The 18,807-nt window shown below is 32.2% G+C and overlaps 1 protein-coding gene across 2 annotated transcripts; it reads left to right on the forward strand.

Moving 5' to 3' along the window:
* Window positions 1-432: 432 nt before the first annotated feature.
* On the forward strand, window positions 433-3,501 carry LOC110873140 (CAP-Gly domain-containing linker protein 1). Of its 2 annotated transcripts, none has more exons than XM_022122065.2 (7): window positions 433-663; window positions 756-791; window positions 894-947; window positions 1,053-1,106; window positions 2,777-2,830; window positions 3,134-3,205; window positions 3,278-3,501. In XM_022122065.2, exons 1-7 carry the CDS (start codon window positions 607-609, stop codon window positions 3,341-3,343), a joined length of 393 nt encoding a protein of 130 aa, XP_021977757.1. In that variant the 5' UTR covers window positions 433-606; the 3' UTR covers window positions 3,344-3,501. The 2 variants fall into 2 exon arrangements, with proteins under 2 accessions (XP_021977757.1, XP_021977756.1); XM_022122064.2 differs by having other exon boundaries at window positions 439-663; window positions 753-791.
* The last annotated feature ends 15,306 nt before the right edge of the window (window positions 3,502-18,807 follow it).

The raw sequence follows: 18,807 nt of genomic DNA on the forward strand, positions 1-18,807 counted from the left end.
TTCGTTTGTTGATTTTAGGCAACGAACGTTGACGAATACAAATGAGCACAAACCAATGTTCATGAACACAAATGGAAACAAACGAACACAAACAATCCTTCATGAACAGAATATATAATACACCGACACTTATTAGATATTTAATTTGTTGGAATTTTGAAGTATTTTAATAAATATAAAAACTAAAAACACTAATGAAGTATCGAACACAAACGGACACGTTACTGAACGTTCACGAACATAAACGAATGAACACGACCCGTGTTCATGTTTGTTCATTTAACTAAACAAACGAAATTCTTGTTTTTTTTTTTTTTGTTTACAAACGAACAACGTTTGCTTCGTTTAGAGCCCTAGTCACAGATAGAGAGATTACACTCAAATAAATATAAAGGAGCAAGTAGATCTACAATATGAACGTTAGAATGAACCAACGACCGACACACTTATAGACTTCATTTGCCCTATAAAATCTCAACTTTGCTATACACTACTTGTTTCAATTCCCCCCAATTTGTTCAACCCCTCAAAATTCAAAAATCAAAATCCATTTCTCTCTCTCTCCAATCTAACCCGATTTACTCAACTTCGATCTACAAAATTCAGATGGCTGCCAACACCGATTCTGCTTCATCACCAGCTGCCGCTGCACCCCTCTCCTTAGTATGCAATCTTTACTCTGTTTCCTGTTAGGGTTTTCATGATAAATGTTAAATTGTTAATCAATTTAACATTTTTTTTATTTTTTCTAGAAGAAAGAGAACATCACACCGATTAATTCAAAGATCGCGGTATATTCAACTCTACTTTTCTTCAATTGTTTTCGTTCAAGAAAAAAGATTAAAAAGCTAATTAATTATTATTATTATTATTATTTTTTTTGGTGTTTTTAGGAGTTGAGTGAATCACGTGCGGAGCTGCTTAATAGAATTCAGAATCTGAAGAATGTAAGTACTTGATTTGATTGAGAGTTTGTTTATGAAAGTGTTAGATATATTGTTGATGTTTTTTTATTTTATTTTAATTAATTGTGTTTTTTTTTTTAAATGAAGGATCTTCAAAGTTGGAGGTCTAAGTTGGATACTCAAGTTAAGAGCTACCGTGATGTAAGTATTGGTTGTTGGTTTTTTTGGTTTTGTGTATGTTACTGTCTTGGGTTGTGCAAATGGTCAATGGAGATGGTGAAATCTGAATAATAGGTTGTCTTGGCATTGTTTTTGTTCAAAACTGCTTGTTTTTTTGGGGTGCAAACGAGCCGAGCCGAGCCCGAGCTTGAGCAGGCTCGAGCTTGATTAACTTATGGGAGCTCGAGCTCGATTAACTTATGGGAGCTTGAGCTCGATTAACTTATGGGAGCTTGAGCTCGAGCTTGGCTCGATTCGAGCTTTGTTTTCAAAGCTGGAGCTCCGCTCGTTGGTATTTTCTCAAGCTCGAGCTCGGATCGTTTATTATCTATTAACTAATAGTAATATATTATATAAAAAAATATAAATAATAGACTTTTCAGGCTCGCGAGCTCGAGAATTGAAGCTCGAGCACGAGCTCGATAATTGAAGCTTATTTTTAGGTTCGAGGTCGGCTCGTAAACAAGTTTAAATAAGATCGGCTCGGCTCTTTTACACTAAAGCTCGATAAGGCTCGACGAGCCTGACGGGCTTCACATGTCAGGCTCAAACTCGATAAACAAACGAGCTTTTATTTTAGGCTCAAGCTCGGCTCGGGCTCGATAAGGCTCGGCTTATTTCGAGCTTTTTCTTGAGCCGATCTCGAGTAGCTCGCGAGCCGCTCGGCTCGTTTGCACCCCTATTTTTTTGGGGTGGCATTCTTCTTTGTCTCTGTTTTTAGAAGAATAATGCTATGTAGTTAAAGGCGCACGCTCAGGCCAGGCTATGCACAACAAAACCGCGTTGAGTGCAGCAAAGCGCACTCAACTAGAAAAAACCGGCCAAAAGTAGTTTCAAACGGTCTGAACCAGTCAAAAGCCGGTTTAAAAACAGCTAAAATTGGCCTGGACCAAACATGCGCCTTGCTTGGCTTTTTTATCGTCTTTTGCACCTTGAGTCTTCAACTACCTAGGAATAATGAGTTCTTTGCATCAAGTACCAAGTATGATGATTGAAATTTACAATCTATGATCTGTCTTAGCTTTCTTTGTAGCTTCTTTTTCCCTTTGAAGTTTTCTTCCCATTATAAATTCAGTCAGGATCGGATAAAACAGTTTTGAACATTACTACTGTACTATGCAGTTAATGCGGTAAAATATCGGATATCAGTCAAGGACCGATATTTGAGATATAGGTTATCTCGGCGAGATATCGGTAATTTTAATATCATGCAGAATTTATATATATAGCAATTTAACATTAACAATTCAGTGATATATCGGTCAATATCGCCGGTAATATCGGTACCGATAATTTACATAGGGACCGATGATAACCAATATGTCACCGATATTAACTGCATAGCTACTGTAGCTGCAGCAAGTGTAGTGTTGTTACAGAAAGTTTTTCAAATTTCACCAATGAAGTTTTGATACCGATAGTCACGAAAGGGAGATTTGTTATGCTGAAATTTTTTGGTGATTTTCATGAAAGTTTGAGGATTCACAAAAATGATGCTTCCGTGTGCTTGCTGATGTCATATCTCACTGATCCAGTTCTGTCTTTTTTTTTTTTTTTTTTGCAATTATGGGATCTTCTGTTAGTACACTAACATAAAATAATTTCAAAGCACATGATGATGATTCAACTCCAACTTGTCATTGTTTCTGTAGGAGCTTTCAGACCTTAAGAAAACTCTCAATGTGGAAGTAGACCAGCTTCGATCTGTAAGTACTTTTGCAGTACCTTCCACTCTAGGCTGGGCAGGTTGCATAACGGGTTTGGGTTGAAATGTCATTATTTAGTATGGGTTGAATTGGTCCGAGACCTTTTTGTCCTTTTTTATATATACTTATGATGTTAGTTACTAAGTGTTTCAATTTCAGCAACTTTAAACGTGTTTGACCCACTACCCTTTTAGCTAATTGATATGACCCATTTGCGATAAAACACAACCCAAATCGACGGATTGATAAGTAAACGGGTCGAAGTTACCATTGCTACTGATTTATAACATGTGTGGAAACTAGGAATTCCAAGAACTAAGAACCACTCTACAGCAGCAACAAGAAGATGTAACCGTTAGTTTAAAGAACTTGGGGGTAAGACCGTGACTTATACAAAATTATTATCGTTGGTCAAAAAGTCAACAACTGTCTTTTGTTCGTGTACAGCTGCAGGATGTCTCGGAAGATGTTCAAGACATCCAAGGTTCAAAAGTCGACGGAGAGAACGTGTAAACGAAACTGAGAACCAAGTTTGTATGAAGTCAGTCATATCCTTGATGATTTTTAAACATATTTCAATTATTTTCATGGATCTAGTGATTGTATTCCATTTGAACGCAACATATTCATTGTAGTTTTAAATTACAAGTATCTCACTTTTTATTCATTTCTTTTTACAATTTTAGTGATCAGTTTAGGATTAAATATTTTAAACGTTAAATAATAATAGCACGAAACTGTAAGAAGTATAAGAATTCATTTACAGAATGTTGAGGGTAAAAATATTGATGGATTTTAAAAATATTTCTTGTACCGTATTAAATATTGCTATTTCAATATTGGGGGTTGGGGGAATTATTAATTAGCGTTAAGTAAATTATATAAAAATATAACATCTAAACTTGATTAAATATACATTATTTTGAAATTTCAATATTTTTCAAGATTATATGAATTGAAATTTAAACTTCATCAATTTTGACTAGTCAACCCAGTTTGAGTGCGTCCACTTGACTAGCCAACTCTGTTAATTTGTTAAAAATACCTGTTAGATACTTGGTTGTAATTCTTTGTATCATACTTGCCCCGTTACTTGTTTGGTATCGGGTATACCTGTTAATTTGTTAAAAATACTTATTAGGATTCCCATTTGCATTTTTTACTCTAATGTTTATATAATTTATTATTTTAATAACTATAACAAAGGAAAATATGACCAATAACATACATAAATATCACATTCAAATGCATATTTGAAACATATATCCATATAATTAACTAAATAAGGTCCTGTTAATTTGGGCTACATCAACCAAATGGATTCTGGTTTTCATAATTCCTTAATAGAATATTTTCAGACCACATATACTTAATCTGTTTAGAAACAATTGTATCTAAAGCACCTAATTACGGGGGCGTTTGACTTAGCTTTTTGAAATAACTTATTGATTTATTGGTTTTTTCAAGACAATCCAAACATTATTTTGACTTATTGGCTTGAAAAAACCAATAAGTAAACACCCCTACATAAACTATATACAATAAAGGTAGTGTTCTAGCTTCTATATTCAAATATAGATGTTAAAAATAAGTTATTTGTAAATACATATCCATGAGGTAGCCTACTAGCACCAGAGAGGTAGAGTTAATACATGTATGTTCTAAGTTTATATAAATGGAAATTTCAGGTAAACGGGCCTGATATTGGGTGGGTATCATTAAATCCCATATCTGTACCAGAATTTTTTTATTAACTTTTAGTCTCATATCCCATACCTGTTAGCCTTCGGATATACTAACCGTATTTTTCAGGTATACCCGTCAGGCTCGGGTTTTTTGTCATCCCTAACCATCTCTCTTCTCTCTTCCTTATTGGTATCCGGTCAGTATAAAACTATGTAGTGAGATCACTAAAAAATGCAAAAGTTACTACGCAATAGGTAGTGGGGCTTTAAGCTACACATGCATAAGGGTTTAGTGGTTGAAGTAATTTTCAATCATTTGCTAATCATTGTTTTTTATTTATGTAAATATATTATTTCCATAAAAATACTAATTTAATTATAAAACACAAAATCACTGCGATTCAATCGTAGATGCTCTACCAAGTCCGATCGAAGATTAATATGCTTAGCCGAATTGTGTATTTTCATTAGAAATAGCTCGTTTCTCTTTCGCATTTAGTAGTGCAGTCGTCGGTACGACATCATCATCATAGTCATGATAAATCGTTTTCTCCGAGTCCTCCAAGATATATTATGTAAAATGACGCAAGCATACGTAACATTCTTCAATTTTTTCCCAAATCCGTGTCGGTTGGGCAATGATATCCCGTCATTGCTTCTAAACATCGAATGGTCGTTCAATATCTTCCCTTATCGGTTCTTGTTTTTCTTGAATATAATCATTTTTCCTCATGTGGTCATGAAAATGCCTTCACAAACATGTCTCACGCTGGATAAAAAGAAATACCTAGTGCAACTCCATCAATAACGTCAACGAATATAGATGATTACTTCACAACATTAATATCATTGTTTCGTTTTTATCGATGTGATTGATGTATTAAATGGGAGAGTATAATTTTGGTTGTTTTGAAAAAAAAAATATTGTAAATAAACATTCCAATAAAGTTTACTAAAATTTGTAATGTTTTGTTGCCAAAGTATGTTAAATAATCATATAGAGAAGAGATTTCGCATATCCCCCATATCCCCCACTTGTAGTGGAGTGGTGGAAAGAACTTTGGGTTTCGTTGGAGACCCGGGTTCAACCCCCACCTGTTGCATTTGGGGGTAAGGGCAATGAGGGCGAGGAGTCCCGTGGACACAAAGGACCGCGAGCCTGAGCCTGAGTCCGTCTCCGGTTTTCATTCGGCTGTTACTCTAGCGAGGCTTCTCGTGTGGAGGCAGAACGATTTTGAATACTAGTACGTGACTACGTGATTTTGAATACTAATTACGTGATTATGTGATTTCATTATAGTATTTTAGTGAAACCCCACTAAGTGATTACGTAGTTACATAACAATAGTTGACTATGTATTATTAAGTGACTACGTGATTTTGAATACATATTTCGTGATTACGTGATTTCATTATAGTACTTTATGTGAAACCCATTAAGTGATTACGTAATTACGTAAAAACAAAACATGTAATACATAATATTTTATATGAAATACCTAATATTTCATGTCTAATCACGTATTAAGGATAAATTATATACAAAACATTAACCAAATCAGACTTATAATAACCACATAATGTCGTATATTAGAGATTTAGTCACTTAGGGGGTGTTTGGGATTGCGTTTTCAACCTGATTATTTGATTATTGTGTTTTGAAATCGCAAAAAATCTATTTTGAGTGTTTGGTAAAAAATTAATAAAAAGTGATTTTTTACGTTTTGTAGAGTTCAAAACGTGATAATCCATAAGTAGGTCACCCCTTGCTGCAGGAAAACGTGATAATCCAAAAACTGATTTTTTACGTTTTCACTTAGTTATTTTTTAAAATATATATACTTGCCAAACACTCAAATAGTTGATTATCTGATTATTGTGATATCAAACAACATAATCAAATCCAAACAATGTTGATTATCTGATTATTGTGATATCAAACAACATAATCAAATCCAAACACTATCTTTCTGCAGCACGTTTTGTTACAGCTAATTATCTGATTCTGATTATTCAAAACGCATAATCTATTTTCAAAACTCAACCCCAAACACCCCCTTAATAAAGCATAAACAATCAAGTTCTTGTTATTAAATGTGTAATTACTTAATAAGCATAATTGTAATAACATTAGTTATACCAAATCGTATTGAATCTGTAATCACGCAATGGACTTACATTGAATCTGTGATCACGAATGATTTATGTTGAATGTGTAATCACGTAATGAGTATTCAAAATCACGTAGTCATGTACTGAGCATTCAAAATCACGTAATCATGTAATGGGTATTCAAAATCCTGTAATTCTTTAAGAAAATTAAAGCAATAAACTGCTTGAATTAAAGAGGATGAAATGCTCGTTAATACTAATATAGTGTAATTTTTTTTTAAATATTAACGCATGAAAAAATTATAGCTGTTTGAAAATCAAGGAGGAAACTAGTTTACTTAAGAAAAGACTAAATTATCCTTACTACCAATAACAATTATCACTTCCTCTTTCTCATGCATGCTTGTACGAAATTGTGTCTTGTACTCTATACCAATCATATATATTTACTTATTTAGTAGATTACACAAAGTGTAAATATATAACTTAGAAAATGAATATATAATCACTAATAACTGATTATTTTACATCTCTAGATAAGTCGATAATGACTGATTAATAATTAAGATCTAGAAAAATCTCCATTGAAATTAATTAGAAAATAACAAACACATAAAAAGTCTAGGTTAGCATAAAGGTCCTTGACTATCCGACTTTAACCTATGTTTATTGCATATTAATATGTGTTTAACTTTATTGATTGTAAATAAAAAGTCTAGGTTAGTATAAACGTCCTTGACTATCCGACTTTAACCTGTATTTATTGCATATTAATATGTGTTTAACTTTATTGATTGTAACTGTTGTATAGACTAAATGACAATTTTTGTTCTTTATGAAAATTCAAATGATGGATTAACGGATAAAGTCCTTTAAAGTTTGCTTTGCTTGCAATCCTTTATTTGAAAATGCTACCACGTTTTTTTTTTTTTTTTTTTGTCTTTTTAGCTGATTGGAGTTAAATAATTATGTTATGTTAAACACAATATTATCTTTTTACCCAAGGGTTATTTGGTAAAGTTTCTTTTTATTCTTTTTGTTATCTTTCTTTTATTCTTTTTATCAATTTTGTTTTATATAGTTCTTTAAAACTTTATTAATTAATTAATTAATCAACTTATTTGTTTTATAAATATATGTCTTTTTATTTTTTTAATTCATACTGTTTTTAGAATTGGATATATTTAATTATTTATATTCATTTTTAGAGTTGGATAGACTTACCATTTCGTTTATTAATCTTCTTTTTATACGATTTGTCTTTTTTAAATGCATTGTAATTTAGTCTTGACCCTGAATTTGGCCACCAAATCTGAATAATCGAAGATCTTAAGGTTCTTATTCGAAAATCCACGGTATGTATTTTAGGTTTTTCTTACGGCATCTTTTAATCTTTGATTTGTTTGTTCTTATCACTGAATAATCGAAGATCTTAGGGTTTTTTTTCCTTTCTATCGTTCTTTTCAGCAAGCACTATACTGATTATTCGAACAATCACGGTATGTATTTTAGTCCTCTGTTACGGCGTCTTTGAATCGTTGTTTTGGCGTCGATTTGGTTATCAACATCTCAGATCTACAGTCTCTTGACGGCGTGTACGGTATGGAAGGTACGGTTGACTTACTTTTGCTATATGTTTATTGTATTTTTTTTGTAATTTTATGCAAAAAAAAAGTTGTTATGTGATGTGTTTACATCCGCTTCGATTGATTTCTTGAAGGATGATTATTAGGGTTTTCAAATGTTTCTCAATTTTATTTCAATTGGATTGAAATTGTATTGCAAACTTGAGTAAACAGTGGATTTCATAGAAGTACTTTCTTTTTAACCTAAAAAGTAATCTTTTTTAACCTATGTTTCTATAAAATTTTAGTAGAACATCTGGAAAAAAATTATGCTATTGGTATAAGAATTGAATGTGTATTTATTTGTTTCGAGTCAAGATTCAAAGGGATTTCGGTCAAAGTTGATAACATCTATTTGTTTGATATTTATTAGGGCATTACCCTCGATGTTTGATACACTGGTAAAACACTAGAGTAATATATCATTTGATCTGATTTTTTTTTAATTTTTGTGTTTTGTTTGATTTCTTTTAGCCATTGGAGGTGACATATGTAGATCAAGTAGAAAGACTAGGTGCGACATGTTATTTTTTTGTACTTCTATTCAGTAATTTTGTGTTTCATGCCTACTCCTTTCGTCAATATCCAATATAATTATAATGTTTCACTTAATCATTATTGGTTCCCTTTGGTTTGTTCAAGAGCACAAATTTTTCGTTGGCATGCTTCCATAGAAAGATTTTGAGTCAGAAGTTACAACATTTGTATAAAATGTTTGTAAAGTATCACAAATTAGAAATCAATGAAATCTTAAATTTTTTAAAATTTGAACATCTATCTATATGTTTGGAAATAAGTTACAAATTTGATTTCTAATAAAATGTGAGAAATTTGAAATTAATTTGATTGAGAATTTTTTTTTCTAGAAAGTATCACAAACTAAGAACTAATGAAATCTTAAAATTTTTAAAATTAGAACATATATATATAAATTTGAAAATAAGTTACAAAATTTGATATGTGAGAAATTTAAAATTAATGTGATTGACATTTTTTTCTGAAAGTATCACAAACTAAGAACTAGTAAAATCTTAAATTTTTTTTAATTTGAAAGAACCAATAAATAATTTTCTAATAAAATGTGAGAAATTTGAAATTAATGTGATTGAGAAAATTTTTTGGAAAGTATCACAAAATTAGGAACCAATGAAATTTTAAAATTTGAGCATATATCTATAAAATTTGGAAATAAGTTACAAATTTGATTTCTAATAAAATGTTTGGAAAGTATCACAAATTAGGAAACAATGAAATCTTAAAATTTTAAAAATTTGAACTTCTATCTACAAATTTGAAAATAAGTTACAAATTTGATTTCGGGTAAAATTTGAGAAATTTGAAATTAATGTGATAAAGAATTTTTTTATGGAAAATATCACAAACCAAGAACTAATAAAATCTAAAAAATTTTAAAATTAGAACTTATATCTATAAATTTGAAAATGGGTTTAAATTTAATTTCTAATAAAATGTTAGAAATTTGATATTAATGTGATTGAGATTTTTTTTTAAAAGTATCACAAACTAGGAACTAATGAAATTTTAAAATTTTTAAAATTTGAACTTATATTTATAAATTTGGAAATAAGTTACAAATTTGATTTTGATAATAAATTTAATAGGTAATCAAATATGTAACTGATATGATACTTGAGTGAGAAAAGCTGTGTGGGGGAGAATGTGGTTTCAACACATGCATTTTATAGAATCATTTATTAGATAAAAGATACGAATTTTTTCAATATGTGTGTCGTGCATACAATATGTAATGGGAGAGATAGAATGTGTTTACATGATTTATTGCACTTATCAACTTAAAATTTGTTTGTATTAAATAACTATGTGCATGTATACATAAGTAAAATAAATATATAAATAGGCGGTTTGCTCAAACTCCCAACTTTATTTACTAGAGCTCAGATTTTTATATTCAAGGTTTCCCAAATTGTAGTGAATTAATTTGGTTTATTTCGATCATAATATGAGAAATTTGAAATTGATGTGATTGATAATATTTTTGGAAAGTATCATAAATTAGGAACCAATGAAATCTTAAAATTTTAAAAAATTGAATTTATATCTATAAATTTGGAAATAAGTTACAAATTTGATTTCTAATAAAATGTGGGAACTTTGAATTAATGTGATTAAGATCTTTTTGGAAAGTATTACAAACTGGGAACTAATAAAATATTAAAATTTGAACTTAAATCTATAAATTTGGAAATAAGTTACAAATTTATAGATTTGGAAATTAAATCTTAATAAATTTTTATGGCATTTGAATGATATATTATTCTGATTTTTTTACTTCCATGTATTAGATTTTGTTTTTATATCGCGAAAAAATTTGGTCGATTGTATCGCAATTAGGGTTTTGAACATTCATGTTTGTTTCAGTAATGTTGTCTTATTGCTATTTTGATGGTTTAGTATCCATATTGTTCTTGATTTGATGTTGTGATAGCCTTTTTAATTGTTGCTAAAATGGCACATTTTGAGTTATGTTCTTTTGTTTTTTTTTCAAGCCAGGTATTGTAATATGTTCCAAATTAGGTCATTTTTAATTATGTAATTTGTTAGACAATTTGTACGAAGTTTTCTGGATTTTCTAATTAGCTAAATTTGTTTGTTAACAACCTAAAGTATATTGGATTTTCCAATACCCCAGGTTTTGTAAATATATTGGTTGATGTCATGTAATGTCATATTATATTATTTACCACAGGTTTTCAATTGTGTTCTTAGGTTGGTGGCTGAAATATGTATGGAGACGAAGCACTCAAAAAATGTGAAAACCACGGCTATTGAAGGGGAAAACAAAAGTCACTTGCAGTGTGTAAGTTCAAAGTTCTTGAGTGATCATATATTTGGCATTTCTAATTTATTTGGTACGATGGATATTTATATTTTTAATGTTTATTTTTTTCAAATATATTACTTACTCCAAGGAGGATGAAGCAGTTTGATGTGTACATGCAGTATAATGGTTTGTTTTGGAGGGTAGCTGTATAGCAGTTTGAATATATTACTTATAACAGGATCTGAGAGTTTCCTCTTTACTTTTGAAGTTGATGTATGCAACGCCTGGCTTGGGACCACGAAGTATTATCGTGCATGGCTGAGAAGCATGGTATGTTATATAAATACTTTTATTTTGCTATGTAATGTCTATAATCACAGGGGAATTAGAACAACCCGAAGATTTTTTTTCATTCTTTATATTCTTTTTGACATGACATTTAGATCAAATTTCCTATACAATATACATGTTTTGGTATCCAAGAAAGATATATAATAGTTGATCTATTTTATGTTTATGTAACTAATTTTTTTGGGAAAAGATTCATAATTATATATATATATATATATATAGGTAAAGGATCCTATAAAAAGTGCCTAAAGTGTGAGAAGGGTAAGAAATAATGTGGTGATGACAAGTGTCCTATATCTAAATTAATTCAAAAGGGTGAATTAGTAATTTTCTATTTTCTTTCAATTAATTGATTTAAAGATAACTGCCCAAAATAACTTCCACCCTTTATTATAGGAATTCTATTTTAGGATTTAATCTACGAATCTGTGTAGTGTTATATAATTTTGTAGTGCAACAACCATTCAGAACTACATAGTGTTATATATTTTTTATATAGTGTTATATAGTGTTACTTGGTGTTATATGGTGTTATAATATGGTTTTTGGTGTTATATAGTTCTGTAGTGTTATATAACTCTGTAGCACAACCATCAAAAAACACTATATAACACCATCAATTATTAATTCTGTAGTGCAACCACCATTTAGAACTGTATAGTGTTATATATTTTTTATATAGTATTATATAGTGTTACATGGTGTTATATAGTGTTATATGATGGATGTATAGTGTTATATAGTGTTATATTTTTCTGATAGCATGCCTATGATGGATATATAGTGTTATATATTGTTATATAGTGTTATGTGATAGATGTATAGTGTTATATGATGGATGTATAGTGTTATACGTTTCTTTGCAGCAGTTACATATTTTTCTATTTTTAGAATTTAGGATCAAGATAATTTAGCAATTAAATTTGAATAGCTAGTTTTTAGGAGATTGATGGCGGTTACCATATTTGAAACATTGGAAAATACACTATTGCCCTTTAATTTTACATAAGGTCCTTCTAATTAAAACACAATTTACAATTTAAACCCTATTGATCTCAACCATTAGATCAAATATCCAATGGTTTAAAACACTTCTTACCCTTCTCACATTTTAGACACTTTTTACCATATCCCTACCCTATATATATATATATATATATATATATATATATATATATATATATATATATATATATATATATATATATATATATAGGGTGAGAGTTGGCTACAAAGTGGGTTTTTCCTACAAAGTGTAGGAAGTGTTTTGGTGATGACATGTGTCATCTCTAGTATTTTAATAGAAGGGTATAACTGTAATTGACTTAATAAATTATTTGTGGTAAATATTATTATAAATAACTAATTGAGATATTTATGGAAACTGTTTATTCTAAACCCATGATTGATTCAGTTATATACACCACATAATAACATCTTTCTTCTCACATTCATCTAAAGTTCGCAAACGTAAAAACATTAACTAGTTCTTGATGTTGTAATTAGTTCTTGATGTTGTGTTTTATTAGTTTATGGGTTCTTCGCATTATGTTATAACAGTTTCACCATAAAACATAGCATCCTTCATCTAAAGTTCGAAACACAAATATATTAATTATTTCTTGATGTTGTGTTTTATCAGTTTCTAGTTTCTTCGCATTGTGTTTTATGAGTTTCCGGTTTCTTTATATTGTGTTATATTAGTTTCACAATAAAACATAGCATCTTTCATGTCACATTCATCTTATCCTTCATCCAAAGTTCGAAACACAGACACTAATTATTTTTTGACGTTGTGTTTTATTAGTTTTTAGTTTCTTCACATTGTGTTATATATGTTTTTACAATAGCATCCCTCAGACATAAAACACACCAGTGCCTGAAAAACACAATATAAAACACACACAACATTTTAACTTACAAAAAACACAACCAATCCTTTCCTTGACTTTAGGAGATTTTGGTTTCGGAGGTGATAGGAGAAAGAAAGAGAGAGAATGGAGGGGGGAGTTCGCGAGATTGAAGGAGGGATTTGATGAATGATGGTTATTTCCTTTTTAAAAACATGCTAAATGACCTTTTTGCCCTACATCAATAAATTCAGACCCTATTTTAAAAGAAAAATATTACCAAAATGCCACTAAGATGATCTCAACCATTAAAAGCACTTATCTAATGGTCCAAAACACTTCCTACACTTTGTAGGAAAAACACACTTTGTAGAAGAACCCACCCTATATATATATATATATATATATATATATATATATATATATATATATATATAGTGGAGAGTTCAAATGAGAAGAAAATTTTTGTATGAAGAAAAAAGATGAAACTTTAACCAATAAGAATGATTTATTTTGCTTCATTTAATATAAGTATTTAATGTTACTATAAGGGTACATTGGTAAATCTACATAGGTCATAAATTTGTAGTCTTCCTCTTTAATAGCTAAGTACATTATTTTTTTTGTAACTTATTTTCAAAATATATATATTTTTCAAAAAATTAAATAAAATAATTTAAAGTGTATGATAAATTACGAGTTGTGTAGGATAAATTACGAGTTGTGTAGAATAAATTTCAACGTGTAGGATTAATTTCGAAATATATAAGATAACTTTTGTTGTGTGTAGGCAAAAAAAGTTAGTGTGGAGGATACTAGTCTTTATGACTAATTAATTAGTCAAAAATGAAAATCAATGAGATAAGGGAAAAAACTATTTCATGTTTTACAAAATTACCCTTTGTTCTTTTTCTTCTCAATTAAATTTTCTTCTTAAATGAACCTTCCCCTATATATATATATATATATATATATATATATATATATATATATATATATATATATATATATATATATACATATATAGTTTAATGTTGCTGCTAGGGGTTGAGACATTGGAGCTGGAAGATTTATTAGCCTCCTTGGTTGCGGCTGGGGTAGTTTTATCTCAGAGTAAGGATGGATGGGTTTGGGATTATGACTACTCTGGGTTATTTTGTGTACACAACCTCAAAATCTGTTTGCAATCTTTCACCAGTAAAAGGGTAAGAAACCTTTGGAATTGCATAATTTATGTTTCAAAAAGAACCTAGAATTTCTATGGCAGTGTAACAGGTATATCAACATAAATAATTTACAAAAGCACTCCATCAATCAAATTATTGATTACTTTTTTACGTTGTTTACAACGTTTTTCAATATATTACCAATATAATTTTTTACATATAATTTGTTTACAATATGTAAAGTGTTGTTGGATGGTATGATATGATTCAAGTCGGACATGTTTTGTTAGGTGATGATTGCTTTTTCAATTGGTCAAAAACGAATTCGAGGTTATTGGTTACGGAGATCCAGCAAGTAGAAGTATTAGAGTAATAGGCTTTCAATTTATAACTCAAACTAGAAAAATGTATTTCCTTAGTTTACTTATCTTTTCGGTTATTTTAGATCTATAGTACGATGCTTTCATTGTATTTTAATGTTCAACTTCAGTTTTCCATAAGTCCATGCGTACAGTGTGACAACTCGAATTCCTTAGATTCCTAATCCGCATTTATTGCACGTTTATTGTTGTTTAGTTATTTAATTGCACAATTAGTTTGCCGTGAAACTGTAACGTTTGGATACAATGAATCGTATTGTGTGATTGTACATGGTTGTTTGTGAATTATGAAAGACTTGTCAAATATATAAACTTGGTGGTGAAACTGTGAAACTGTTTGAGATGGTGTACTATTGTAAAATATAATAATTAAGAGTGTGTAGAGTTATTAGTGAAACTTATATGATACTTAACCCTAATCCTTCACTAAACCTCACACAAAAATCCAAGCACGTACTTTCACTTTCTCTGGCAATCATCATCACCATCATCATTGGCACAAGACATTCAACACTTTTGATTCCACATTTCTCTAGAATCATTCAAGGTAATTGCTTATTGATTATTGTAATACTTGTAAACCCTAATTGATTGCTTGATCATTATCAATTCTTGATTATGTGTTCATGAAAACCCTAGCTCTCATATGATACTTTTGTGGTTTTGATTGAGTTCTGATGATTTAGAAATGATTTAGTTTAGTGTGTAACCAATTGCCTGATGATAAGATACAAGTCAGGATAGCATGATTGGATTGATAATTGATTTGCTGCTAGACAGAATGTGATGTAACTAGGGTTTCTTAGTCGTGATGATATGAAAACGTAACTGTTACGATGCAAAGAACGTATGACCTTTTTGTTAGTCAGAGTTTTAATGAATGTGTTTTGTCTGAGTTTTGTAATTGTTGTTGTCCGAATTTTTAAGAACATAGTCTGAGTTTTATAAAGAAACACATGATGTCCGAGTTTGTTAAAGAGTTTGATGTCCGATGATTGTTATAAGGACTCAAGGTCCGAGTTTTATAGGGGTTAAGGATCCGAGTTTTTGCTTGTTAACATGGTCCGAGTTTCCTGACATTTATGCGTGGTCCGAGTTTCCTTGGTGGGTGTCTTGTCCGACTTTTAAACTAGTGAAAGGGTCCGAGTTTTGTGAGCCAATCTATGGTCCGACTTTTTAACCCCATGACCCTATGTCCGAGTTTTAATCCTCTTGTCCGACCTTTAACAGGGAAACCCCCCCCCCCACACACACACACTTGTCCGAGTTTTACAAAGGGCAAGGCCCTGTCCGAGGTTGTGTAATGATTTCTGTGGAACAATGAGTTGTATGTTAAGTGATGTGAATCTGTTAAGGTGTGTATGATTTAATTGAAGCCGCAAACTCTATTAAACATGTTAAGCTTATTAACGATGTTAACATGTTAAGTATGTTAACAGTGGCAATTAGGTTAACATCCACGTTAGATTAAACTGTGTAATCAAAGACGCGACGCATGAATTATGTGAATACGATTAACTGTTTACGTGATGTATGATTCTGTATATAATCGTATGATACTGAATGCAACTGTATGATCTTGCATGTATGAATCGGTCTATGTGATATCATCCTGTACACAATAAGCACACAAAACACAGTTGCTTGATTACCAATGACTCGCAAACCCTAATTGGATGCAAACACTTATATCGTATCATGTGCAATATATCCTAGGTCGTGTGTAACGGACTTAGACGATTAATAAACCCTAGAAGCAATAACATACCGAGCAATCCAAGATGAGTTCACACAGCCAAGGCATGGGGTTCCCAGGGTGGGAATGGGATTGAATGATTTATTCGTACATACTTAGTTAATCGAACTTAATGATATGGTCCTCGGGAGAGGAAGAGTAAAGATAAGATACGGCTAGACTTGTATACCCATTTGAACTGATCTTCGCACACACGCCAGGGGTTGGCTGCGATATTATGACTAATCATTCGCACACATGCCTTGGGAAGGCCGCGAACTATAGATACTAAAACTTCGCAAGTAATGCCAGGGTGGCCGCGATACAAATATACATAGTCTAGGATATTTGGGAGTATTTCCCCAAATCTTCGCATACATGCCGAGAGGCCCGCGATGGAAACTAATACGATACACGACTTAACGAACGAACATAATACTACTCATACTGTTACAATTACTGAACTTTACACCGTGAACTCGCTCAACTAGTTGTTGACTCTCTGTTACATGCCTTGCAGGTCGTTAGATACATGGAGCTTGCACAGGGAGGAGCAGGTCGTTGTGGAGCATGGATCGTGGATGCCATGTTAAAACATTAAACATTAGAACTATGATATATTTTGGGTTTTCATACTTATGCTTCCGCTACACTTGATATTATAATTATGTTTTGAACACTTATTGTATTGAATGATTGGTTTACATTTAATATACTTGATATTTATTACATGTTCAATATGATTGGTGGCTTGATCCTGGTCAGTCACGCTCCCAAGCGGTGATATTCCGCAGGTGGATTTTGGGGGTGTGACAGATTGGTATCAGAGCCATTGGTTATAGAGAACTTGGTTTTAATATGGGAACACGTTTTTATTAAAACCAGACTATAACCAGAACAGTGTTCTCAACGATCCACAACGACGCTTCGCTCCACGTGCAAGACTCAACATCCTAGGTAATAAGGTTTATATTATTGCCTACATGCTAGAATTGCATAGAACTTTGCTCGTAGTATGCTTAGATTTCGTTGCTCACTATTTGTTATTGCTTGAGAACACCTACGTGCTTACACTCTTCTGTCATCGCACTATTCGCGAACCTTTCTCACTTATGTTGCCTTTGATGTGAAGATCAATGGCCGGACGTATAAATTTGACTCAAGCCCAGTTGACGGCTCTTATCAATGAACAAGTTGCTGCGGCACTTGCAGCTGCAAACGCAGGAGGTCAACACGCTCATCAGCCCGTTTGCACTTTCAAGAACTTTATGGACTGTCGTCCAAGCACATTCAGTGGCACCGAGGGGGCAGTGGGACTCCTCCATTGGTTTGAGAAGCTAGAATTAGTATTCGAAATGTGTGAATGCCCTGAGGCTCGCAGGGTCAAGTATGCCACTGGCACCTTAGAGGGGATTGCGTTAACTTGGTGGAACGCACAAGTGCAGATCTTAGGGTTGGCAGCTGCTAACGCCACCCCTTGGAATGATTTCAAGGAACTGATTAAACGTGAATACTGCACACGGGAAGATATTCACAAGTTGGAGATGAGTTCTACCATCTGAAAATGTCTGGGTCAGAAATCGAAGCTTATACTAAACGGTCGAACGAGCTGGCCGTGCTGTGTCCAACTATGGTGGACCCTCCAATCAAGCGCATTGAGTTGTATCTCAAGGGGTTAGCGCCAGAGATCCAGATCCATGTGACATCAGCTAATCTTGATAATATTCAGGCTATTCAGCGCCTTGCTCATCGTATTACGGATCAGGCAGTGGAACAGAACAAGCTGCCAAAACGCATCAGTGCTACCACTACTGCTGTTACTACTTCTGCTACTCCCGGTGACAACAAAAGAAAATGGGATGGGGATCCCAACAAGGGATCAGCTTCAGTTCAGTCACAAGTTCAGCAGCGAAAGACTGACAGTTATCAGAGTCCCAGTCAGCACTCTTCAGGCAATCAGGGGCAGGGTGGATATCGGGGAATTCACCCATTGTGTAACAGGTGCAACAGGCACCACAGTGGACGGTGTCGTAAGGAGCGTTGTCAGAGATGTCTCAAGTTAGGGCATGAAGCTAAAGACTGCAGGAGTTCGCGACCTGCAAATCAGAATTAGCAACACCCACCACCAGCTCCACAGAACCAGCATCAGCAGCAGCAACAGCGGGGCAACAGGGGATGTTTTCAGTGTGGGGCTGAAGGTCATTTCAAGCGTGATTGCCCCCAGTTAAACCAGAACCAGAATCGCAACAACAACAACAATCAGGGAAATG

This window comes from Helianthus annuus, chromosome 8 (genome assembly GCF_002127325.2).
Source record: "Helianthus annuus cultivar XRQ/B chromosome 8, HanXRQr2.0-SUNRISE, whole genome shotgun sequence".
NCBI lineage: Eukaryota > Viridiplantae > Streptophyta > Magnoliopsida > Asterales > Asteraceae > Helianthus > Helianthus annuus.

Bases quoted from the DNA above. Each gene is read 5' to 3' on its own strand.
- LOC110873140 (XM_022122064.2), top strand. From the start codon at position 607: ATGGCTGCCAACACCGATTCTGCTTCATCACCAGCTGCCGCTGCACCC. The intron at 664-752 runs GTATGCAATCTT...TATTTTTTCTAG, and splicing joins CCGCTGCACCCCTCTCCTTA to AAGAAAGAGAACATCACACC. The intron at 3,206-3,277 runs GTAAGACCGTGA...GTTCGTGTACAG, and splicing joins TTAGTTTAAAGAACTTGGGG to CTGCAGGATGTCTCGGAAGA.